The sequence below is a fragment of the Equus caballus genome, chromosome 13, assembly GCF_041296265.1.
Source record: "Equus caballus isolate H_3958 breed thoroughbred chromosome 13, TB-T2T, whole genome shotgun sequence".
In the NCBI taxonomy this organism is placed as follows: Eukaryota; Metazoa; Chordata; class Mammalia; order Perissodactyla; family Equidae; genus Equus; species Equus caballus.
This window is the reverse complement of record NC_091696.1, coordinates 28,025,777-28,051,132: the sequence shown is the minus strand read 5'-3', so window position 1 is coordinate 28,051,132 and position 25,356 is coordinate 28,025,777. Positions and strand designations below refer to the sequence as shown.

Genomic DNA, 25,356 nt, shown 5'->3' with positions numbered 1-25,356 from the left:
CACGTGGCTCTTCCTTTTTGGAGTAATTGATGTATGATAGGGTCTGAGAGCTCCCCCTACAGGCCTTCCCTGATACCAGTTTAGTTGAGGTTTCTTTAATTAGTTTCACACTTGAATTTATTCACTGTGGCTCTGCTGGGCTGCAGTTCTATTTTCTCAGACTCTTGTTTGCTTCAAGGACAAGCATTCATGGATTAATGAATCTGCAACTATAATTTCTTTTCCCCTAGATTCATAACATGAACACTTTTAATTCTAAACACGTGTTGCTCTTAGGTCTTTTCCTTTTCCACCCTGTTTATCTACTAATTTTCAGATGAAGGAGTACTTCCTTTCAGAATGTAGTATCTGAGGACTTCTGGTCTGGACAAGATGGCATAAACCCTGCTCCTTACTGCTACGCACAATCTGAACTCTGGAAAACATAAGAGGTAACCAAACGAGAACTCTGAAAGTTGGTAAGAGGGAGGCTGACTGGTTTCGGACCCCAGAACTGGAGGAACAACAGCGCAGGATGTCTTACATCGCCCCACATAAAGAAGAAGGCATCTGAGACCCTGTGTTTCCTGACTCTATTAAGAGTCAGAAGACTGCCTGAGGCGGCTCATGGAATGCAAGTGCCTCCGACAGGACCAGGTGAGCCCAGTACCACTTGCAAAGGAGATCAGTTGGGAGCCTCACTAATAATAAGCACCTGGGGCCAGTGCTCTCCTTCCCTGCTTGGTCTGAAATTCCCCTCTCCTGCCAAGCGATACCAGGGCAGCCAAGTGGAAGTGGAAAGAGACAGACTCCTCTCCATCACCCTACCCCTGCCACAAGTGATCTGGCCTGTGAAGTGCTCTCCATCCTTGCTGGGCCTGAGACTCCCTTCCCTCTACTGAGAGATGCCGTGGTGGCTAGGTGACACTGGCAAGTGGAACCCCACCACCAGAAGTGGGCACCTGGGGAAACCTCTTGGTCTTTGAGGCCTGAGACTCCTCTTCCACCTACAGGTACTGGGGCTGCCAGGGGCATCAGCTAGAGACCCTGCCACACAAATACCCTGCCCTTGGAACCTGCTGGCCTAAGACCTCCCCTCCTTCACTGAGGGACCCCCATTGGGCCAGGCTGGAGAAACCCCTTCCACGCCACCTCACACAGCACCAGCAGAGACCAGTGGGAGCCCAAAAAAGATGACACTGCAAAGGTTCTGAAAATTAAGCTGCCATTGGAACTACAGGACACAAGAGTTGTCCAGGACCTGCATGCTCAGCTTAAACCAAGTGACTATCTGCTAAAGTAAAGAGTTAAATAGGATCCAGAGTTTCCTAACATAGTATAAAATGGTCTGGGGTGCAATAAAAAATCACCTGTTGTACCAAGAACCAAGAAAATGACAACTTGAACAAGAAAAGATAGTGAACTGATGTCAACACCAGTTGAATTAGATGGTGGAATAATCTGACAAGGATTTTAAAGCAACTGTCATGAAAATGCTTCAGCAATCAGTTACATATTCTCTTCAAACAAATGAAAAAATAAAAAATCTCAGCAAGGAAATGGAAGTTATAAAAAGAACCACGAGGGAATTTAAAAATGAAAAATACAACAATAAATAAAAACCTCATTGGATGGATTCAGAAGTAGAGTGGGGATGACAGAGGATAGAATGAGTGACTTTACTAGATCAATAGAATGATCTGTGAACAGGACAGGTCAATAGAATTTACCCAATCTGAACAACAGAGAGTGAGAACCCACAATAGGATAAAACCAAAGTAATCCACACCAAGACACCTTAAAATTAATGATCTGAAAACTAAAAAAAAAATCTTGAAAGATGCTGGAGATAAACAATATATTGACATCAGTTTGACATCAGATTTTTCATCTGAAATCATGGAGGCCAGGGGGGAGTGTCACATTTTTCAAGTGTTGAAAGAAAATAGCTATCAACCGTGAATTCTATATCCAGTAAAACTATCCTTGAAGAATGACGATCAAATAAAGATATTATCAGATGAAAGAAAACTAAAAGAATTTGTTGCTAGCAGATCTGCCCATAAAGATCAGCTAAAGGAAGTTCTTCAAACCTAATGAAATGATGAAACAAAGATTCTTGGTGCACCAGGAAGGAAGAAGGAATGATGTAAAGAGCAGAAATTTGGGTACATACAATAGATGATCATTTTCCTCGTGAGTTTTAGAAATTGTATTTGGTGATTGAAACAAAAATTGTAGCACCATGTCATACTTAAGAAAATGATATTTAATTTAAAAGAAAGAAGGTTAAAGGGACCTGAATGGAAGTGATGTTTTCACACTTCGCTTGAAGTGGTAAAATGTTGATATTAGTAGACTGTGATAAGTCATGTATGTATATTGTAATACCCAGAACAGCCACTACAAAAACTATACAAAGAGACGCTCAAAAACAAGGTAAATTAAGGCGGAATCCTAAAAATGTTTAACCTGCAGGAAATCAAGAAAAGAGTAACAGGAATGAGAACCCGAGGAAACAAGCAGGAAACAAATAATAAAAGAGCAGACTCAAGGGAAAACATATCAGTAATTACTTCAAATGTAAATATTCTAAATATGCCAATCAAATGTTAGAGATTGGGAGGGTAGATTAAAAAAATGACCCAAATATATGATGTTTACAAGAAACTCACTTCAAATCCATTGACATAAGTAGGTTGAGTAAAATGATAGAAAAATGTGTATCTTGCCAAAAGTATCCAAAAAGCAGGATTGTCTATATTAATACCAGATTAAATAGAACAAGCAAAGAAAATTGCTAGAGACAGAGAATGACACTTCATAGTGATAAAATTATCTATCCATACTAAATGAATATTCACCAAATATCAGAGGCTCAAAATAAATCAAGCAAAAACTGATGTGGTTGAATAGAGAAATTTAAAAAAAAAAAACCTAACCCACAGTTATAGTTGGGGACTTTGAAACCCCCCTCAGCCACTGCTGGAACTAGAACTACTAGACGGAAAATCACAAGGATATAGAAAATCTGAACAACACAGTTAATCAATAGGATCTAATTGCCATATAAAGAACACCACCCAGCAACAGCAGAATACATATTTTTTTTGAGTGCTTATGGAACATGCACCAAGATAGAGCATTGTCCTAGGCCATAGAACAAACTTCAGCAGATTTACAACAATTGAAATCATACAGAGTGTGTTCTCTGGCCATAATGGAATCAAACTAGAAATCACTAATAGAAACAAAAGGAAAATCTCTAAATATGTGGAAATTAAACAACACATTCCCAAAAAAGCCATAGGTCAAAGAGGAGGTCTCAAAGGAAATGAAAAAATACTTGCAACTGAATGATAAAAATAAAACATATGTGGGATGTTGCTCAATTAGTGCTCAGAGGGAAATTTACAACAATAAATGCTTACATTGGAAATGAGGAAAGATGTCAGTTGGGAAATCAATGAAAATCCAAATACATTGAAACAAATCTAAATAAATGTTTATGATTGGAAGACTCAATATAGTAAAATAGTAGTTTTCCCCAAATTGATCTGTAGGTTTAATGCAATTTCTATTAAAATCCCAGTAAGGTTTTTGTAGAAATAGACAAGCTTATTCTAATATTTATAAAGAAAGTCACAGTTCCTAAAACAGCTTAAACAATGTTGAGAATAATAATAAAATGGGAGAATCATATACCCTGATATTGTATCTTACTGTATTGCCACAGTAATCAAGACAGTGGTATGGGTGGAAGGGTGGACACATAGATCAATAGAATAGAATAGAGATTCTGGAAGTGAATTCACAAATGTGCTTAACTGATTTTTTACAGAGGTGCCAAAGCAGTTCATTGGAGGAGGATAACCTTTCCAACAAATGGTGCTAGGGCAATTAGATATCCACAGGTAAAAAACCCCAAAAACACCACCACCACCACCAAACCACACACACCAAAAGTACACACAAACACACAAAAAACTTGTCTTAAACTTCACACTTTATATAAAAATTAACTCAAAATAGATCACGAACTTTAAAGTGTAAAACTTTAGGGGAAAAAACTCAGTTTTTTAAGGAAAAACGTGTCATCCCTTCTCTCATATGTCTTTGTCCTTTTATCTTTTGAGCCCTTCCGTATTCACTTTGGACATCATACCTCTGGGAAGTTCTCACTGGTCCTGCAAGGCTGGCTGGATTGGTCCTCTATATCATGGGCTTCAGTAACACCATGATGGATATTTGTCTTCTCTGCTTGCGCAGCATCTTAGCCTTTTCGTGGTTGGGGAATGCTCTGTTAAATGGGCTTTGTTTGGCTCGAGGGCCCACTGCCTGCTACAGAAGCTAAGGAGGACAGATACTGCTTCCTTTACCATGCTCTGGCAACCCAGTTATAAAAATATCATCTAGGATAGTCATTCTGTTCAGCCTGAGGCTTTGAGTGTGGAGTGAGTGATGGAAAGAGGCTGGGACACGGAGAACTCATTTTTTGTGACGATGGCAGCAGTATCTGCTTTTCAGGAGTGTGTGGGTTATGGTATCCAGGAGAATGGTGGTGTCTGTAGTAGATGGTTTCTGGGGCATTGAGTGGTAGTCCTGCTGCCAGCCTTCCTTCATTCCTGCCTTTCTAAGGATTCTTTGAGCTATGAGATAGTTTCTGTTTAGCTAAAGTCAGTTTTTCTTGCTTGCAAAAGAATCTTGATTGATCCAATCACTCTATCGTAGTAGTAGTGCACATTTTGCCTGCTTAACTCACCAATTCCTCAGACCAGATCATGGGTAGGGGCTCTGTCTTGTTCATCATTGTACATTCAACACAGAGCGTGCTTGAGGTCTATTAACTTCTCAGTAAATAATGAATGAAATGTGCAGGTCTTCAACTTTGTTTCTCTATTGGCATGATATTTAGTGATAATTACTCTGTGACTTTGTCATTTGGTAGACTTTTATTTTTAGTTTTCAGTGCTATTTGCAAGATCTGAATGTTTTGTTGGCCTTTCTTGGATAGTTTCTTGGGAACTTGGAAAAGAGTTTGTAGGCACAGTTATCATGAACAATATTTTTCCTTTACTCCTTTTTTTCCCATAATGCAAATACTAAGTGAAATGGACAGGGAAACCCCTTTTATCAGGACAAAAAAATAAAAGATTTTGTGATCAACTGACGTAGTAGTCAGGCTGGTAGATTTGATGTAGTTTTCTTTTGTTGTGCACAGCATTATAATATTAGTACACTGGTACATATGTGTAAAGCCTAACCATCTGTATCTTCTTGTTTGTTGTTCCTGTTTTTAATTCCATCAAAGTTCTGTCACATAGGCTCAAAATCTTAGTTATCTTGGATGACTTTCTCTGTTTTGCCCCTCTAATCAGGAATGCTAGTGATTGTATTTCTTTGGTACCCTTTCCCTTTATTCCACTAGTATTATAAGCCAAGTCACCATGACCTTTCTTGCATAACCTCCTCACAGGTTTTACTTTTACTGAAATCAGCCTTATCTTACACAGAGCTTCTGGATGGATCTTTCTGATGATACCTCAAAAAGCTTGATATTATTTTGTGATTCCAACTCTAAGTTGATCCTCAATGTTTCTTCAATTATCCATTCATACTACAGTTACCATGGTTTTACCACTCACATAATAAATGGTGTTCTTTTTTGGGATAATCTGTTTCTTACATACATGCTGCTTGTCCCCTTAGCAGTCTCAGTATGTTCAAATCTACCATTCAGTTGACATAGAATATGCTCCAGGATTCATTCCCTTAGGCACCCTCCCTTATTCAAAGCAGAGATACTCTTTCACCTGTGTGTTGTCCCCCTTTTCTAGGAGCCTGTCTTATCTATCCCTTGGCGTTATATATTATTGTACTAATATTATTTGAGGCAGTTGGATGGATTTGAAAATGAAAGCATCAGTGGTCCTCCCTATAGAGCTTTCAGAGTTAATGAATCATAGGTTTATTTTATTGGGTTTTAGAAAGCCAAAAGCGCTATCAAAACCCAATGCACCATCAAAACACTGTAATGCTGTAAAATTAATTTTTTGCATCCTGCAGATACCAGTAGGGGTATTTATGGTTATGAAATGCACGGTTTCTTCTTAAAAAATGATGCCTTGGTGTTTTGTTTCCTTGCTTTGAGGATTTTATTCAAATTATCATTTTTTTTTTTTACTTGCACAGTCGATGCTCCGAGGGAGAGGAGGTTGCTATAAACATACATTCTATGGCATCGAAAGCCATCGTTGCATGGAAACTACCCCAAGCTTGGCATGTGCAAATAAATGTGTATTCTGTTGGCGGTAAGTGAAAATGAATGGCTGTGGTGACCAAATATGTAATGATCTGTAATAATCAATTTCTGCCCAACGCTGTACTCATTTTTACCTAAAGCTCTGCTGTTTCTGTAATTATCTCCTTTTCCATTCCTAATGCTATATTTGTGCATTTGGTTGTTTTTTCTTGAACAGTTTTATCAAAAATTTGCCAATTTTTTTCTTTTAAAGATTTTATTTTTTCCTTTTTCTCCCCAAAGCCCCCCAGTACATAGTTGTATATTCTTTGTTGTGGGTCCTTCTAGTTGTGGCATGTGGGACGCTGCCTCAGCGTGGCTTGATGAGCAGTGCCGTGTCTGTGCCCAGGATTCGAACCAACGAAACACTGGGCCACCTGCAGTGGAGCGCGTGAACTTAACCACTCGGCCACAGGGCCAGCCCCAAAAATTTGCCAATTTTTTAAGTCTTTGAAGATCTAGATTTTAGCTTTGTGAATCCTCTCCATAATATCTTTGTTTTCTTGTTCAATAATTTACTACTGTTTATTCCCCCTGTTCTTTTTCTAACTTAAATTAGCCCATTAGCCCATTAATATTCAGTCTTCTGTGAATCTTTAATTATAAATTTCCCTCTATGTACATCTTCAGCTACAGTCCATAGATTTTGATTATTATTCAATTGTAGATATTTTCTGATTTCCCTTATGACTTTGTAACTCGTGGGTCAAAGAAATATTTTAAAAACTAGACATAAATTAGGTTCTTAGAATTATATTTTTGTTATTAAATTTCAACTGAATTGTATTATTGTTACAGTTACATAGTTTCTAATACAAACTATTTAAAATTTATTGAGAAGTGCTATATACCTAGTATATGGTCAGGTTTTAAAAGTCCATCATAGAACCAGTCTTGATGGCCTAGTGGTTAAAGTTCAGCACTCTCACTGCTTCAGCGGCCTGGTTTCAGTTCCCAGTGTGAAACCACACCACTCGTCTGTTAGCTGCCATGCTGTGGTGGCAGCTCACATAGAGCCAGAAGGACTTAGAGCTAGAGTATACACATATGCATTGGGGCTTTGGAGAGGGGAAAGAAGAAAAAGAGAGAGAGAGAGAGGAAGATTAGCAAGAGATGTTAGCTCAAGGCGAATCTTTCCCAGCAGAAAAAAAAAAATCTGTCATATACTCATGAAAAGAGTATACTTCTTAATTGTTGGGTAATAAAACAGCAGTAAAAACCGTGGTACTGATTATTTGTTTCATCATTGCTTAGTAGTCCTCTTTATCCATAATAATGCTTTTTACCTTAAAGTTTATGTTTTCTGATATTGATATAACTATACTAGATTCTTTTTGGTTACTAATACTTGTCAAGTCTTTCTTTTTCCTTCCTTTATGTGACTTCAACCTTTATGTGTCTTTATATTTTAGGCGAGTTGCTTATAAACAAGTGTTTGGCTGGACCAGGTTTTTAAAATCAACTTTATTGAAATTTTATTTATAATACAATGAAATACATCTATTGAAAATGTAGAATTCCCTGAGTCTTTGGTAAATACGTACACCTGTGTGAGGATGACCGTGATCAAGATGATGAACGTTTTCATTACCCCCAGACGTTCCCTTGTGCCCCACTCCCAGTCAGTTTCTCTAGACTCGCCCCAGCCCCAGGGAAATTGATTTTCTTTCTGACCATATTTATTAGTTTGCTTTTTCTGTAGACCTGCATAAAAATAGAATCATTCAGTACGTATTTTTGTGTCTGGTTTCTTTTGCTCAGTAAAATATTTTTGAGATTTATCCATGTAGTTATGTATATCAGCAATTTTTATTGCTGCGGAGTAGTGAGTTTTATGGTTTATTCCACAGTTTGTATATCTCTTCCCCTCTAGTTGAATATTTGAGTTGTTTCCATGCTTTGACTGGGTAAAACAGCCATGAATATTAGTGTATAAGTCTTTTGAAGACAGATGTTTTCACCTGTGTCTGGAATTGCTGGATTTTTAAAAATCCATTTGGACAATCCATCTTTTAAGTGATGAGTTTAGTTAGTCTTATCTATAGTGATTGTTGATATGGATAAATATTGATAAAGTGATAAATATTTATTTTTATTCTGTTATTTTGTGCCTTCTATTTACCTTGCTTTTCTACACTTTTTTCTTTATCTTTTTTCTAGCCAAGACTACTTGTATGGTAAGGTATCAGTTTGGATGTCATGTTGTAGGAGGCTTTTCAGGTTTTCTTGCTGGAAATACAAGCCCTGAGTATTATATTTAAGCTGGCTACAGTCCATCATATGTAGAATTGAATCTTTTAATAAATTGAGAAAATGCCTAAATTGCAGAAATCTGTCATGCTTGCTGCTAATCCATTTTTCTCTTTCACCTCCTCAGTTCTCTACAGGCTGACTCATGTCTCCACTGAAGCTCATTTTCTTGTGATCACTAGTGATTTCTTTACTATCAAATCTAATAGAGGTGACTTAATTCTCATCTTAATTGGACTCTGGCAAAGCATGCTAGAAAAGAAGGACTTCTATTGGATTCAGATATACCAATCTCTTGTAGTTTTTTCCCCAACCCTTTGGCAGTTTCTTTTTAATGTCCCCTCTTAGCTCTTCCTTGGCTCATTCTTTGCCTGATGAATTCTCTCTGATTCTGTCCTTAGCTTTCTTTTATTACTCTACATTATGATGGTAGGAGTAGTAAGCCATCTCCATGTCATCATTGAATACTTGTAATTTGACACCTTGAAGTTCTTTATTTCTAGCCCCAGTCTCCTGAGTTTTCATCCTCGGTTTTGCAGTTGCCTGTTGGATATATTCTCTCAAATGATCCACAGGCACTTCAAGCTCAGTTTGTCTACAATGAAGTTTATCATGCTCTCTGTTAACCTCTTCTTATTTTGGTAATGGTACCATTAGCTATCCAGTGGCTTAGACTGAAAATCTTCTTTCTCTAACTTACTATATCCTTTTGCATACCTAATTCTATTGATTGTGATTTAGATTCTCATTATTTCACCCTTTAACAACTGAAGTGATTTGATACTTTCCAATCTATGTCATCCCTTAATTTATCTTTCATATTGGTGCAAGAGCTATAATTCTTTCTTAAAAAATATTTTTTTATTTCATTGATCATAAAAGTAATCCATACCTAGTGTAGAAAATTTTGGAAAATACCAAAAAGTATAAAGAAAAACAGCTATTTATAATTCTAGCATTCAGACAAGTTGTTGTTAATGCTTTCAAGTATTTGCTTTCTTTTTTTTCTAAATCTTTCCCTTTTTTTATTTAACATGGTTGAAGTTATTCTCCACTGTTTTATGATCCTGTTTTAATTCTTTCTTAATAGAAGACTCTTGCTCTACCATTAAAATCTTATATTCTTAAACTTTTTGTTTTGAAATAATTTTAGATTTACAGAAGAGTTACAAAGATAGTAGAGTTCCTGTGTATCCTTCATCCAGCTTTCTCTAATGTAAGACCTTACTTAACCATGGAACAGTTATCAAAACCAAGAAATTAACATTGATGCAGTTCCATTAATTAAACTGGAAACTATTTGAGTTTCATTGATTTTTCCACTAATGTCCTTTTTCTTTCAAGATCCATTTCAGGATCCCACATCCCATGTAGGTGTCATGTCTCTTTAGTTTTCTCCGGTTTGCCATGGTTCTTTAGTCTGTCTTTGTCTTTTATGACTTCAACACTTTTGAAGAGTACTAGTCAGATATTTTGTAGAATGTCCCTCAATTTGGTTTCGTCTGTTGTTTTCTCATGGTTAGAGTGAAGTTACGGATTTTGGAAAGAGTACCATAGAAGTGATGTGACCTCAGCATGTCATATTAGGGAGTACCTGATATCAGTATGTCTTATTACTGGTGATGTTAACCTTCATTAATTGATTAAAGTAGTGTCTTCCAGGTTTTGAAGTGTAAAGTTACATCATAAAAATATTTTTTTATGGTGTAAAAATAAATAATAAAATAAAAACTAAAAATAATAATAGTATTTTGTAATTAATAAATATTTTAGGGGATAGATACTTTGCGGATATGCAAATATACTGTTTCTCCTTGATCTTTTGCCCACTAAATTTTTCATTCATCAGTTTATCTTACCTGCATCAGTTATTACTTTGGTATTCTCATGGCTGTTTTTTCTTTCTTTTTGTTTTGCATTTAAAAATTGAAATTCCTTTCTAAGGAAGAGTTACTTCTCCCTCTATTTATTTATTAAGTTATTTATATTAATTTGGGCTCAAGGATCTTTATTCCTTTGGTTATAATCCAGTGCTATTACTATTCATTTTATTGCTCATATTTTTCCGGCTTTAGCCATTGGAAACTCTTTTGGGTTGGCTTCTGTATCTTTGGTTTGTTTCTTTTTAAAACACTTCTGTATTTTCTGATGCTGGAGAGGGTCCAGGCTCATCTTGTGTTTTTCCTGCCTAGCCCTGGAATCAATCACTTCTTTAAGGAGCCCTAGTTCCTTTTACTAAAGAATGGTATTTAGAATCCAAAATTTGGATGCATGATGTGTTCATTTCAGTTGGAGTGTTAGTGCTTCTAGGCCCTCTCAGTGGATAAAAGTAGGACATATGTGTATGTATATATGTATCTTGGTCTGTGTATGTAAGAGTACAAAACCTCAAATCTATGAGTTTTTGCTGATACTTCCAACTCCAGTCACCACCATAGAACTTATTCTTACATTTCCTTTTTGCTTGTTTGTGACTTTTTTTTTCCTGTGATCTTTTCACATCAAAGTACATAAGCTTTAGAACTTGATTTTTAATCTACTAAATTAAATCATTATTTGGAAATCAGGAGAGGAAAATATGTGTGTGTATATATATATATATATTTTTTTTTTTTTTTGAGGAAGATTATCCCTGAGCTAACATCTGCTGCCAGTTGTCCTCTTTGTGCTGAGGAAGACTGGCCCTGAGCTAACATCGGTGCCCATCTTCCTCTATTTTATGTGGGTTGCGTGCCACATCATGGCTTGACCAGCAGTGCATAGGTCTGCACCGGGGATCCGAACTGGCAAACCCTGGGCCGCCGAAGCGGAAGGTGTGCATTTAACCACTGCGCCACCGGGCCAGCCCCAGAAATATATTTAAAGAGCCTTTTGTTTTTAAAGTAGTTACTAAGGTGTGTACCTGCCTCAAAAATGTCCTCATTCCCTATGTTTAGTAAGATCATGAGGTAATGTAATCATGATGTAACTCCAAAGCAATGTTTTATTATTATTATTGTGGTAAGAACACTTAACATGAGATCTACCCTCATAACAAAAATTTCAGTGTATAATACATATTGTTAATTATAATGTTATATGACAGATATCTCTAGAACTTGATAATCTTGCATAACCGAAGCTTTATACCTTTTGAATAGCAACTCCCCGTTTCCCCCTCCTCTAGACCCTGGCAGCGACCAATGTGCCCTCTGCTTTTATGTGTTTGACTATTTCATATACCTCATATAAATGGCATCATGCAGTATTTGTCCTTCTGTGTCTTGCTTATTTCATTTAGTATAATGTGCCCCAGATTAATTCGTGTTGTCATGTATCGCAGGATTTCCTTCTTTTTCAAGGCTGTATAATATTTTGTTGTATATATATATAGAGAGAGAGAGAGAGAGAGAGAGCACATTTTAAAAAAAAATTTTATTGAGTTAATGATAGGTTACAATTTTGTGAAATTTCAGTTGTACATTATTGTTTGTCAGTCGTGTTGTAGGTGCACCCCTTCACCCTTTGTGCCCACCCCCCACCCCACCTTTCCCCTGGTAGCCACTAATCTGTTCTCTTTGTCTACATTTTTAAATTCCTCGTATGAGTGCAGTCATACAAAGATTGTCCTTCTCTATCTGGCTTATTTCACTTAAAATAATTTCCTCAAAGTCCATCCATGTTGTTGCAAATGGTACGATTTTCTTCTTTTGTTATGGCTGAGTAGTATTCCATTGTATATATACCACATCTTCTTTGTCCACTCATCTGTTGATGGGCACTTAGATTGCTTCCATGTCTTGACTATTGTAAATAATGCTGCAATGAACATTGGGGTGCATGGGACTTTTGGAATTGCCAACTTCAAGCTCTTTGGATAGATACCCAGTAGTGGGATAGCTGGGTCGTATGGTAGTTCTATTTTTAATTTTTTGAGAAATCTCCATACTGTTTTCCATAGTGGCTGCACCAGTTTGCATTCCCACCAGCAGTCTATGAGGGTTCCCTTTTCTCCATACCCCCTCTCCAACATTTGTTATTTTTAGTCTTAGTGATTATAGCCATTTTAACAGGCATAAGGTGGTATCTTAGTGTAGTTTTGATGTGCATTTCCCTGATGATTAGTGATGTTGAACATCTTTTCATGTGTTTATAGGCCATCTGTGTATCTTCTTTGGAAAACTGTCTGTTCATCTCCTCTGCCCATTTTTTGATTGGGCTGTTTGTTTTTTTTATTGTTCAGTTCCTTATATATTATGGAGATTAACCCCTTGTCTGATATATGATTTGCAAATATGTTCTAGCAATTGGTGGGTTGTCTCTTTGTTTTGATCCTAGTTTCTTTTGCCTTGCAGAAGCTCTCTAGTCTGATGAAGTCCCATTTGTTTATTTTTTCTTCTGTTTCCCTTGTCTGAGAAAACATGGCATTCAAAAAGATCCTTTTAAGTTCAAGGATAAAGAGTGTATTACCTTTATTGTCTTCCAGGAGTTTTATGGTTTCAGGACTTATCTTTAAGTCTTTAATCCATTTTGAGTTTATTTTTGTATGTGGCATGAGATAATGGTCTACGTTCATTCTTTTTGCATGTGGCTGTCCACTTTTCCCAACACCATTTATTGAAGAGACTATCTTTTTTCCATTGTATGTTCTTGGCACCTTTGTGGAAGATTAGCTGTCCGTGGATGTGCGGTTTTGTTTCTGGGCTTTTGGTTCTGTTTCATTGATCTGTTTGTCTGTCTTTGTACCAGTACCATGCTGTTTTGATCACTATGGCTTTGTAGTGTATTTTGAAGTCAGGGATTCTGATATCTCCAGCTTTGTTCTTTTTTCTCACGATTGCTTTAGCAATTCGAGGTCTTTGGTTGCCCCATATTAATTTTAAGATTCTTTGATCTATTTCCATGAAGAATGTCATTGGGATTCTGATTGAGATTGCATTGAATCTGTAGGTTGCTTTGGCTAGTATGGACCTTTTAACTATGTTTATTCTTCCAATCCATGTGCATGGAATCTCTTTCCGTCTCTTTACATCATTATCAATTTCTTTAGTAATGTCCTATAGTTTTCATTGTGTAAGTCCTTCACCTCCTTGGTTATATTTATTCTTATGTACTGTATTCTTTTAGTTGTGATTGTAATTCCCCTTTTTCTTTTTTTTGAGGAAGATGAGCCCTGAGCTAACATCTACTGCCAATCCTCCTCTTTTTGCTGAGGAAGATTGGCCCTGAGCTAACATATGTGTTCATCTTACCCTACTTTATATCTGGGACACCTGCCACAACCTAGCTTGATAAGCGGTGCGTAGGTCCACACCTGGGATCTGAATTGGCAAACCCTGGGCTACCAAAGTTGAGCATGTGAACTTTACCGCTATGCCACTGTTTCAGTCCCTATTGTCTGTTTTTTTCATAGTGGTCATAGTAATGGATGTGAAGTGATATCTCTGTGGTTTTGATTTGCATTTCCCTGATGATAGTGATGTTGAGCATCTTTTGAACATCTGATTTGGAGAAATGTCTGTTCAAGTTCTTTGCTCATTTTTAAGTTGAGTTATTGGTGGTTTTGCTATTGAGTTAGACGAGTTTGTTATATATTTTGGATATTAACCCCGTATCTGATAGATGGTTTACAAATATTTTTTCCCATTTTATAGGTTACCTTTTCACTCTGTTGATTGCTTCCTTTTCTTTTTGGTTTTTCTTGGCCTGGATATGGTGTTTAGTTTGTTTTTAGGCAAATGAACTTAAACTGCCCCTCAGATTTTCCCATGTGCACTTTTGCTCTGGTAGGAGATAAATAGAAAATAAATACACAAATTATAAAACAAGTAAACAAAACTCTCAGTTGGCTGAATTAAAGAACTGGTCATTAGGCATTACATATGTATGTGTGGAGATTTCAAATATGATTGGAATTGGTAGAGGTTTTATTTATGATTGTATTTGTAAGATCAAAAATGGAGAGAGGGAACAAATAATATTAACTGTAAATGAAAGAGGACATGTAACTATAGATGCTATAAAGATTAAAGGCAATTAACTAAGTGAAAATTTAGAAAAGTAGCCAAATTCCTTATAAATTTAGATTATCCAAAGTAATACAAGAAGAATGTTATTCTAAATACTCCTTTAATCACTACAGTAATTGAATAAGTAGTTACAACTCATATCAGAAAGGAAGAGGCCTAGATGGCCTAAGTAAGTTCTAGCAAACATTCAAGGAAAAGGAATTCTCCTGATAGCAAAGAAAGAGGGAACTCTTCCCTTCTCATTTTAAGAAGCTATTGTAACCTTGATACCAACCCAGAGAAGAACAGCATGAAAAACAAAAATTGCAGTGCGGTTTCACTTATGAGCATGGATGTAAAATGCTAAGCAACATATTAAAATACTAAGTTTAGTATTGAAAAGCAGTGACGAAAGATCACGACCAAGATAGGTTTATTTTTTGCAGATATAATCTTTAATTGCTGTTATAGCTAGCTGTGTAATTAATATTCCGATGCACAAAGTGTTGTTTGCATTTTTGAGTATGTATTTTGGATGCAAATTATATCAATATATACTTCGGGATATGAATGCTAGTACTTCTTTCCTGTGTTTCCATCAATGTATAGCTCCTTTTTTTTAAAAAAAAAAAAAAAGATTGGCACCTGAGCTAACATCTGTTGCCAATCTTCTTTTTCTTTTCTTTTTTTTTTTTAAGATTTTTATTTTTCCTTTTTCTCCCAAAGCCCCCCAGTACATAGTTGTGTATTTTTAGTTGTGGGTCCTAGTTGTGGCATGTTGGATGCTGTCTCAGCGTGGCTTGACCAGCGGTGCCATGTCTGCGCCCAGGATTCAAACTGGAGAAACTGGGGGCCACTGAAGCAGAGCACATGAACTTAACCCCCAATGTATAGCTTTTTTTTTTTTAAAGATTTTATTTTTTCCTTTTTCTCCCCAAAGCCCCCCGGTACATAGTTGTGTATTCTTCGTTGTGGGTTCCTCTAGTTGTGGCATGTGGGACGCTGCCTCAGCGTGGTCTGATGAGCAGTGCCATGTCCGCGCCCGGGATTCGAACCGACGAAACACTGGGCCGCCTGCAGCGGAGCGCGCGAACTTAACCACTCGGCCACGGGGCCAGCCCCCCCAGTGTATAGCTTTTTAAGAAAAGCAAACCTTTTCTTATATGACAGGTTGCAAAGGTAGCATAGAGAGTTCCAGTATACCTTTCATCTGTCTTTCCCTAAAGTTAACATCGTCCTTGACCATAGAACAGTGGTCAAAATCAGGAAACACATTGATACAATGCAATTAATTAAACTGGAGACTATTTAGATTTTTCCAGTTTTTCCGTTACTGTCTTTTTTCTGTTCCAGGAACCAGTCCAGTATCCCACATCACATTTAGTAGTTGTTTCTTTAGTCTTTTCTAGTTCCTTAGTTTTCCTTGTTTTTCATGGCCTTGACACTTTTGAAAAACATTGGTTAGGTATTTTGTAGGTCTCTCAATTTGTGTTTGGTGTTTTTTGTTTTTAGCAAGTGCTTTTATGTTTTCATTGAGGTCATAATAGTCTATAACATTGCGAAATTTCACTTGTACATTTTTATTTGTCAGTCACCATATATATGTGCCCCCTTTACCCCTTATGCCCACCCTCCAACCCCCTTGCCCTCTGGTGACCACTGATCTGTTCTCTTTGTCCATGTGTTTATCTTCCAGATATAAGTAAAATCGTATGGTGTTTGTCTTTGTCTTGCTTATTTCACTTAACATAATACCCTCAAAGTCCAACCATGTTGGTGCAAATAGGATGATTTTGTCTTTATTTTTAATGGCTGAGTAGTACTACAGTTGTGTGTGTGTGTGTGTGTGTGTGTGTGTATACACATCTTCTTTATCCATTCATCAGTCACTGGGCAGGTGAGTTGCTTCCACATCTGGACTATTATGAATAATGCTGCAGTGAACATAGGGGTGCATGAGTCTCTTTGAATTGTTGATTTCAAGTGCTTTGGATAAATACACATTGGGATAGTGGGGTCATATGGTATTTCAATTATAAAATTTAGGGAACTCCATACTATTTTCTAGAGTGGCTGCACCAGTTTGCATTCCTACCAGCAGTGTATGAGGGTTCCCTTTTCATGACAACCTTTCCAACACTTGTTATTTTTTGCCTTGCTGCTGCTAACTGGTCCAAGGTGATATCTCAGTGTAGTTTCGATTTGCATTTCTCTGATGGTTAGTGATGTTGAACATCTTTTCATGTGCCTGTTGGCCATCTGTATATCTTCTTTGGAAAAATGTCTGTTCACATCATCTGCCCACTTTTTGATCCAGTTGTTCTTACTGTTGTTGAGTTGTGTGAAGTCTTTATATATTTTGGAGATTAACCCCTTGTCGCATATATGATTTGCAAATATTTTCTCCCAGTTGGTGGGTTGTCTTTTTGCTTTCTTCCTGGTTTCCTTTGCTTTGCAGAAACTCTTTAGTTTGATGAGTTGCATTTGTTTATTTTTTCTTTTGTTTTCCTTGTCTGAGTAGACATGGTATTTGAAAAGGTTCTCTAAGACCAATGTCAAAGAGTATATACTGCCTATATTTTCTTCTAGGAATTTTATGGTTTCGGCTCTTACCATCAAGTCTTTGATCCATTTTGAGTTAATTTTTGTGATGGCAAAAGATATAGGTCTACTTTCATTCTTTTGTGTGTGGCTGTCCAGTTTTCCCAACACCATTTATTGAAAAGACTTGCCTTTTGTCATTGTATGTTCTTGGATCTTTTGTTGAAGATTAGCGGTCCACAGATGTGAGACTCTATTGCTGGGCTTTCAGTTTTGTTCCATTGATCTGTGTGTCTGTTTTTATGCCAGTACCATGCTCTTTTGTTTACTATAGCTTTGTAGTGTATTTTGAAATCAGGGATTGGGCTGCCTTCAGTTTTGTTTGTTTTTCTCAGTATTGCTTTAGCTCTTCGGGGTCTTTTGTTGCCCTATGTGAATTTTAGGATTCTTGCTTCTGTTTCCATGAAGAATGTCATTGGGATTCTATTTGATATTGCATTGAATTTGTAGATTGCTTCAGGTAGTATGGACATTTTAACTGTTTATTCTTCCAATCCATGTGCATGGAATATCAGTCCATTTCTTCATTTCATTATCAATTTCTTTCACTAACATCTTAGAGTTTTTATTTTATGTGCCTTTCACCTCCTTGGTTAAATTTATTCCTAGATATTTTATTCTTTTTGTTGCAATTGTAAATGGGATGGTAATCTTGAGTTCTCTTTCTGTTAGTTTGTTATTAGAGTATAGAAATGCAACTGATTTTTGTACCCTGCAACTTGATTGTAGTCGTTCATTATTTCTAACAGTTTTCCAATGAATTCTTTACGGTTTTCTGTATATAAAATCATTGTGTCTGCACACAGGGAGAGTTTCACTTCCTTGCCAATTTTGATAGCTTTTCTTTCTTTCTTTTTTTTTGCCTGATTACTCTGGCCAAAACCTCCAGTACAATGTTGAATAAGAGTGGTGAGACTGGGTACCCTTGTCTTGTTGCTGTTCTCAGAGGATTAGCTTTTGTTTTTCCTCGTTGAGTATGATGTTGGCGGTGGGTTTGTCATATATGGCTTTTATTCTGTTGAGATACTTTCCATCTATACCCATTTAATTGAGAGTTTTATTATAAATGGCTGTTGGATCTTGTCATATGCTTTCTCTGCATCTATTGAGATGATCATGTGCTTTTTATTCCTTATTTTGTTAATGTGGTGTATCACGTTGATTGATTTGTGGATGTTGAACTATCCCTGCATTCCTGGTATAAATCCCAGTTGATCATGTTCTATGATCCTGTTAATGTATTCCTGTATTCAGTTTGCCATATTTTATTGAGGATTTTTGTATCGATGTTCATTCAGCAATACTGACCTTTAATTTTCCTTCTTTGTGTTGTTCTTGTCTGGCTTTGGGATCAGGGTTATGTTGGCCTCGTAGAATGTGCTGTCTTTTTCAATTTTTTGGAATAGTTTGAAAAGGGTATGTATTAAATCTTCTTTGAATGTTTGGTAGAATTCTCCAGAGAAGCCATCTGGTCCTGGACTTTTATTTTTGGGGAGGTTTTTGATTACTGTTTCAATCTCTTATTTGTGATTGGTCTATTAAGATTCTCTATTTCTTCTTGATTCTGTTTTGTAATGTTGTATGAGTCTAAGAAGTTGTCATTTCTTCTAGATTGTCCAATTTGTTGGCATATACTTTTTCATAGTATTATAATCTTTTGTATTTCTGTGCTATGCACTGTTATTTCTCATCTTTCACTTCTAATTTTATTTATTTGAGCCTTCTCTCTTTTTTTCTTAGTGAGTCTGCCTAAGGGTTTGCCAATTTTATCTTCTCAAACAACCAGCTCTTTGTTTCGTTGATCTTTTCTATTGTCTTTTTTGTTTCATTTTCATTTATTTCTGCTCTAATTTTTATTATTTCTCTCCTTCTGCTGACTTTGGGCTTTGTTTGTTCTTTTTCTAATTCTGTTAGGTGTAGTTTGAGATTGCTTATTTGAGGTTTCTCTTATTTGTTAATGTGGGCCTGTGTTGCAGTGAATTTCCCTCATAGGACCGCTTTTCTTGTATCCCATATGAGTTGGTATGGTGGGTTTTTGTTCTCATTTGTTCCCAGATATTTTTTGATTTCTCATTTAAGTTCATCAGTGATCCATTGGTTGTTCAGTAGCCTGTTGTTTAGTCTCCACATTTTTGTCCTTTTCCTAGCTGTTTTCTTGTAGTTTATTTCTAGTTTCATTGCAGTATAGTTGCAAAAGTTGCTTGATTTCAATCTTAAACTTATTGAGGCTTACCTTGTTCCCCGGCACATGGTCTATCTTTGAGAATGTTCCACGTGTACTTGAGAAGACTGTGTATTCTGCTGTTTTGGCATGGTGTGTTCTCTATATATATTAAGTTCATTTGGTTTAGTCTTTTGTGTAATTCTTCTGTTTCCTTGTTGACTTTCTGTCTGGATGACGTAGCCATTGATGCAAGTGGGGTGTTGAGATCCCCTACTATTGTTATGTTGTTGCTAAATTTCCTTTTAGTTTGTCAATAGTTAGTTTATGTACTTTGGTACTGCCGTGTTGGGTGCATATATGTTTATAATTGTTATGTCTTCTTCTTGTAGTGTCCTTTTTACCATTATATTCTTCCCCTCTTTGTCTCTCTTTCCCTGTTTTGTCTTGAAGTCTACTTTCATATAAGTATGGCAATACCTGCTTTGTTTTGTCTGCTTTTAGCTTAGGGTATTGTCTTCCATACCTGTGCTCTGTGTTTGTCTTTGGAGCTGAGATATGTTTCCTGGAGGCAGCATATTGTTGGATCTTGGTTTTTAATCCATCCCACCACTCTGTCTTTTGATAGCAGAATCCAATCCATTTACATTTAGGGTGATTATTGATATATAAGGGCTCAAAGCTGTGATTTTATCACTTATTTTCTGGTTCTGTTTCGTTTCCTTTGTTTCTCATCCCATGTATTTCATACTACTAATTCAGTTAAGTACTTTTCTGTGATGGTTTTCTTAGTTTTCTCCTAATTTTCATTTGTGTCTCTGCTCCTCCAATTATTTGTTTAGTGATTACCATGAGGTTTGTATAAAAAATCTCATAGATGAGGTAGTCCATTTTCTCATAGCCTGTTATTTCTTTCGACTAAGCAGATTCCATCCCTTTCCTCCACCCCCTCTAAGTTGTTATTGTAGCATCTTATTCCATGTTGTGTTGTGGGTTTCTGATTAAAACAACAAAATTATATTTATTTTTGATATTTTCCTTTCCTTTATCATTAATGTCGTAATTAAATGTTTGCTAACCAGTTCTGATGGAAAGCTGCAATTTTCTGATTTTTTCTACCGATTTCTTTCCTTGCTCAGAGCTTTGTAACCCCATTTCTTTTTTTTTCCTTTTTCAGGTATGAGGTCCTTCTTAAAGATTTCTTGTAGGGTGGGCTTTTAGGGCAATGAACTCCCTTAGGCTTTGTTTGTCTGGGAAAGTTTTTATTTCTCCATCATATCTGAAGGATGTTTTAACTGGATAGAGTATTCTTGGCTGTAAGTTATTTTATCTTTTGGAATTTTGAAGGTATCATTCCAGTCCCTCCTAGCCTTTAAGGTTTCTGCTGAGAAATCTCCTGAAAGCCTGATATGGGTTCCTTTGTAAGTTATTTTCTTTTGCCTTACTGCTCTTAATATTTTTCGTTGTCATTGACCTTTACCAGCTTGACTACTATGTGCCTTGGAGAAGGTCTTTTTATATTGATATAGTTAGGAGACCATTGGCTTCTTTCACTTGTTTTTCCAGCCCTTTCCTCAAGTTAGGGAAGTTTTCAGCTATTACTTGGAACAAGCTTTCTGCTCCATTATCCTTCTTTTCTCCATCTGCCATACCTGTAATCCTTATGTTGCATTTCCTAATTGAGTCAGATATTTCTTGCAGAATTTCTTCATTTCTTTTTGGTCTTAGTTCTCTCTCATCTTCCATCTGAAGCATTTCTATATTTCTGTCCTCAAGATTGCTTATTCCTTCCTCCATCATAGTAGCTCTGTTGTTCTGGGAATCTATATTTTTCTTAATCTCAACCATTGTGTTTTTCATCTCCAATATTTCTGATTGATTCTCCATTATAGTCTCAATCCCTTTTATGGAGAAGTTCCTGATTTCATTGAACTGTCTTTCTGAGTTTTCTTGTTTCTTGTTGAGTTTTTTTATGATATGTATTTTGAGTTCTCTTTCAGTTATGTTATAGATTTCTGTGCCTTCAGGAGTGATTTCTGGGTACTTGTCATTTTCCTTCTGAGCTGGAGATTTAATATATTTTTTCATATTGCTTGACAGTGTGTATTTGTGCCTCCACATAGTGGTAATTATTGGTTGCACCTTCCACCTGCTGCCACTGGGTCGGGGTCAAGATCTGTGTATTCTGAGCCTGTCACAATCCTGGCTCAGCTCACAGCCACTGCTTTTCTTGATCAGCTGAAGTGCAGTACCGATCAAGGAGACTGGCAGTTTCTTTTGCCTGTGTGATCCAGGGGCTTCTCACTCTGCCCTCACTATGTGGTCTCTTGGAGTGCTAACTTGTTGAATACATGCTCACACTTGCTGGACACCTCTGTGTGGGGCTTTCCCTTGGGTTGTGAGGGACCTTGTAGAGTGATGGTGTTCTCACAGAGGGCCACCCTCACCCCCCTGTCCTCTCTGATATGTACTCAGTCCCAGGGTCGTGCTCAGGATGTGGAGGAGATTTCCTTACCTCCTTTGACTACATGCAGGCGTCCAGCACCTCCTACTTTAGACATAGGACTGTGTGGGTCTCTCAGACGTCTTTTGTGGTGTGTGAATGTCCTCTGTTCGTATATCACTGTCCTTCTTGTTGTGTCTTAGAGGTGAGAATTTAACGGGAGAGCTCTCTCTGCCATGTTGCTGACGTCACTCCAAAGCTCTCTCATTGCCTTTGTTGTCTTGAAGTCTACTTTGTGTGGTATAAGTATGGCAACACCTGCTTTCTTTAGTTTGCCATTACCTTGGTATCATCTTCCATCCCTTCAGTGACCCTGTGTTTGTCTTTAAAGCTGTGATGTATTTCCTGGATGCGGGATAAATCGTTGGGGCTTGTTTTTTAATCCATCCATGCATTCTGTGTCTTTTGATTGGAGTATTCAATCCATTTACATTTAGAGTGATTATTGATACATGAGGGCTAATGCTGACATTTTATCACTTCTTTTCTCCTTCTTCTTCTATCTGCTTTGTCATCCTGTGTATTTCAGACTACCAGTTCAGTTTGATGGTTCTCTATGAAGGCTGTCTCATTTTTACCTTTACTTAACCATTTGTGTCTCTTTTCTGACTTTTTGTTTAGTCGTTACCATGGAGATTGTATGAAAGATCTCATAAATGAGATAGTCCATTTTCTGTTAGCCTATTTCCTTATTCTAAGTAGAGTCCATCCTTTTCCTCTTCCCCTAAGTTATTGTCACAGCTGATTCTGTTTTGTGTTGTGAGTTTGTGATTAAAATGAAGTGAGTGTAGTTATTTTTTCTGTTTTTGTTCCTTCCATCTTTATTGTTATAATTGTTTGCTAACCCGTTCTGATAGAAAACTGCAATTTTCTGATTTTGTCTTCCTATTTACCACCTTGCTCATGGCTTTGTAAACCTTTTTCTTTTTTTTCAGGTATGAGGGCCTTCTTGATCATTTCTTGTAGGGCAGGGTCTTGTGGCGATGAACTCCCTCAGCTTTTGTTTATCTGGGAAAGTTGTTATTTCTCCATCATATCTGAAGGATATTTTTACTGGGTAGAGTATTCTTTGCTGAACGTTTTTCTCTTTTGGAATTTTGAATATCTCACTCCACTCTCTCCTAGCCTGTAAGATTTCTATGGAAGAGTGCACTGAAATCCTGATAGGGGTCCTTTTGTGGATTATTTTCTTCTGCCGTGCTGCCCTCAATATTTTTTTTTCTTTGTCATTGACTTTTGCCACATTTCCTAATGTATGCCTTGAAGAACTTTTTACATTGATGTGATTAGAAGTTATATTAGTTTCTTTTTCTTGTAATTCCACCTCTTTCCCCAGGCTTGGGAAGTTCTAATCTATTATTTCTTTGAACAAGGTCTCTGTTCCTTTCTTCCTCTCATCTCCCTCTTGAATACCTATAATCCTTATGTTGCATTTCCTAATTGAGCCATGTACTTCTTGGAGAATTTCTTCCATTTCTTTTTCATTTTAGTTCTCTGTTCTCCGTCTGAAGCATTTCTATATTTCTGTCCTGAAGATTGCTGATTCGCTCCTCCATAATATCAGCTGTGTTATTTAAGGACTCCACATTTTTCTTTATCTCATACATTGTATTTTTAATTTCCAACGTTTCTGATTGGTATTTCTTTAATGTGTTAATCTCTTTTATAAAGGATTCCCTGTATTGATTAATTTTATTCTTGATTTCATTGAACTGTCTTTCAGAGTTTTTTTGTATTTTGTTGTGTCTTTTTATGACAGCTATTTTCAGTTATCTATGACATGGATTGTCAATTTCCATGCCTTTCGGATTGATTTCTGGGTGCTTGTCATTTTCCTTCCCGTCTGGAATGTTAATATGTGTCCTCATACTATTTGATGGTATGGATTTATTCTGTCTCATAGTGGTACTATCTGGTTGCAGATTCCACCTGCTGCCACTGGGGTAGGGTAGGAGATGTGCATTCTGAGCCTTCAGTGATCCCCGTTAGCTGCTCCTGTCCTTGGAAGCTCTGATAACAGGGCCCTTCTGCGTTTGCGTGCTGGCTGCCACTGCTTTACATAGTGTATGTGCCAGTGCTCTTGTGGCACTCCCTGGCCCTGGCCAACCAGTGGAGCTGGTGTGCCACGCAGGAGGAGGAGTTCTTGCTTTCATGTACATGATCCTGGGGGTACTCCCTCTTTGCCCTTGCTCTCTGCCCTCCTGAGCTGCCTGGCTTGGTGAATATGCCTCCACAATTGCTTAGCCTCTTCCTTGTGGAGCATTTCCCAGCACTCGGACTCAACTCCAATTCCAGAGGTGTTCCTGCAGATGACTGCTCCCTACCCTCTGTGTTTTCAGAGCTGAACATAGTCCCATGCCCCAGGTCACCTTAGTTCGGGGAGGCAGAGGATATTGCTTTACCTCTTTCTATTGCTTCCTGGAGGGTCCAGCACCTCCCCCTTTACATGTATGGCTGCAAGAGACTCTCAGATGTCTGTTGTGTGGCATGAATTTCTTCTGTTGGTTTATGAATGTTTAGTTTGTTGTATCTTAGGACCAGAGTCTAAGGGAAGAGCTCACTCCATCATGATGCTGACATCATTTTCAGCAAGTACTTTTTTCCCCTCTTTTTTTTGGTGAGGAATTGTGGCACTGAGCTAACATCTGTTACCAATCTTCCTCTTTGTGCTTGAGGAAGATTGTCTCTCAGCTAATGTCTGTGGCAGTCTTCCTTTATTTGCATGTGGGACACCACCACAGCATGGCTTGATGTGTGGGGTGTAGTTCCACACCCGGGATCTGACCCCGTGAACCTCAGGCCACTGAAGTGGAGTGCGCAAACTGAACCACTGCATCACTGGGCCTGCCCCTCAGTGAGCACTTTTTTAATCCTTAAATAGTGTAGTGTATATCTTCAGAAAGTATGCTTACTTTCCTGATGTCTTAACAACCACCATCAGCATGGCCGTGGTGACTGTGGCAGCAGCAGCCTTGTGGTTTTTTTAATGATACATTTAGATTATGGATTTTTGTGTGTGTGAAATATACCCCCTTCTCATGACATCATATAAGAAGATTCATGCTATCAATTTGTCTTACTACTGATGATGTCCAAGGCATGGATAGAAGCTCTTTTTTCTTTTTCCTATGGATATTCAGTTGTTCTAGCAACAGTTGAAAAAGACTCTTTTCTCCATTGAATCGCCTCTACATCTTGTCAAAAATCAATTGACAGTATATGTGTGCATATATTTCTGGTCTCTCATTGCGTTCTGTTGTTCTGTCTCTCTCTCTTTGTCACACTGTCTTGATCCCTGTAGGTTTATGAGTCTTTTGAAATTGGCTATTGTGAATCTTCCATCTTGATTGTCCTTGTTTAAAATTGTTTAGCCATTGTGGGTTTTTTGCTTCTATGTATAGATTTTAGACTCATCTTGTCACTGTCTACTAATTGGGGTTAGTATTGAGATTCCCTTAATCTATAGGTTTTTAACAATAGAATCTTCAGTCCGTGAGTTCATTAGGTCTCTCTTTTTGTCTAGGTCTTTCACTTGTATTCTTAGTTGTTTGCAGTTTTCAGCATCCAGATGCTG

At 37.3% G+C, this 25,356-nt stretch overlaps 1 protein-coding gene across 13 annotated transcripts in view; it reads left to right on the top strand.

Moving 5' to 3' along the window:
* Positions 1-25,356, top strand: part of LOC100062082 (S-adenosyl-L-methionine-dependent tRNA 4-demethylwyosine synthase TYW1) — a 214,316-nt gene that overhangs the window by 70,078 nt on the left and 118,882 nt on the right. For all 13 annotated transcript variants that reach the window (XR_011424631.1, XR_011424630.1, XM_070231776.1 and 10 more), the window contains one exon: positions 6,172-6,290. Coding sequence is in view for 11 of the 13 variants with exons in the window: in XM_070231776.1 (XP_070087877.1) it covers positions 6,172-6,290 (119 nt within the window). In the remaining 2 variants the exon portion in view is untranslated. The remainder of the gene's footprint in view (positions 1-6,171; positions 6,291-25,356) is intronic.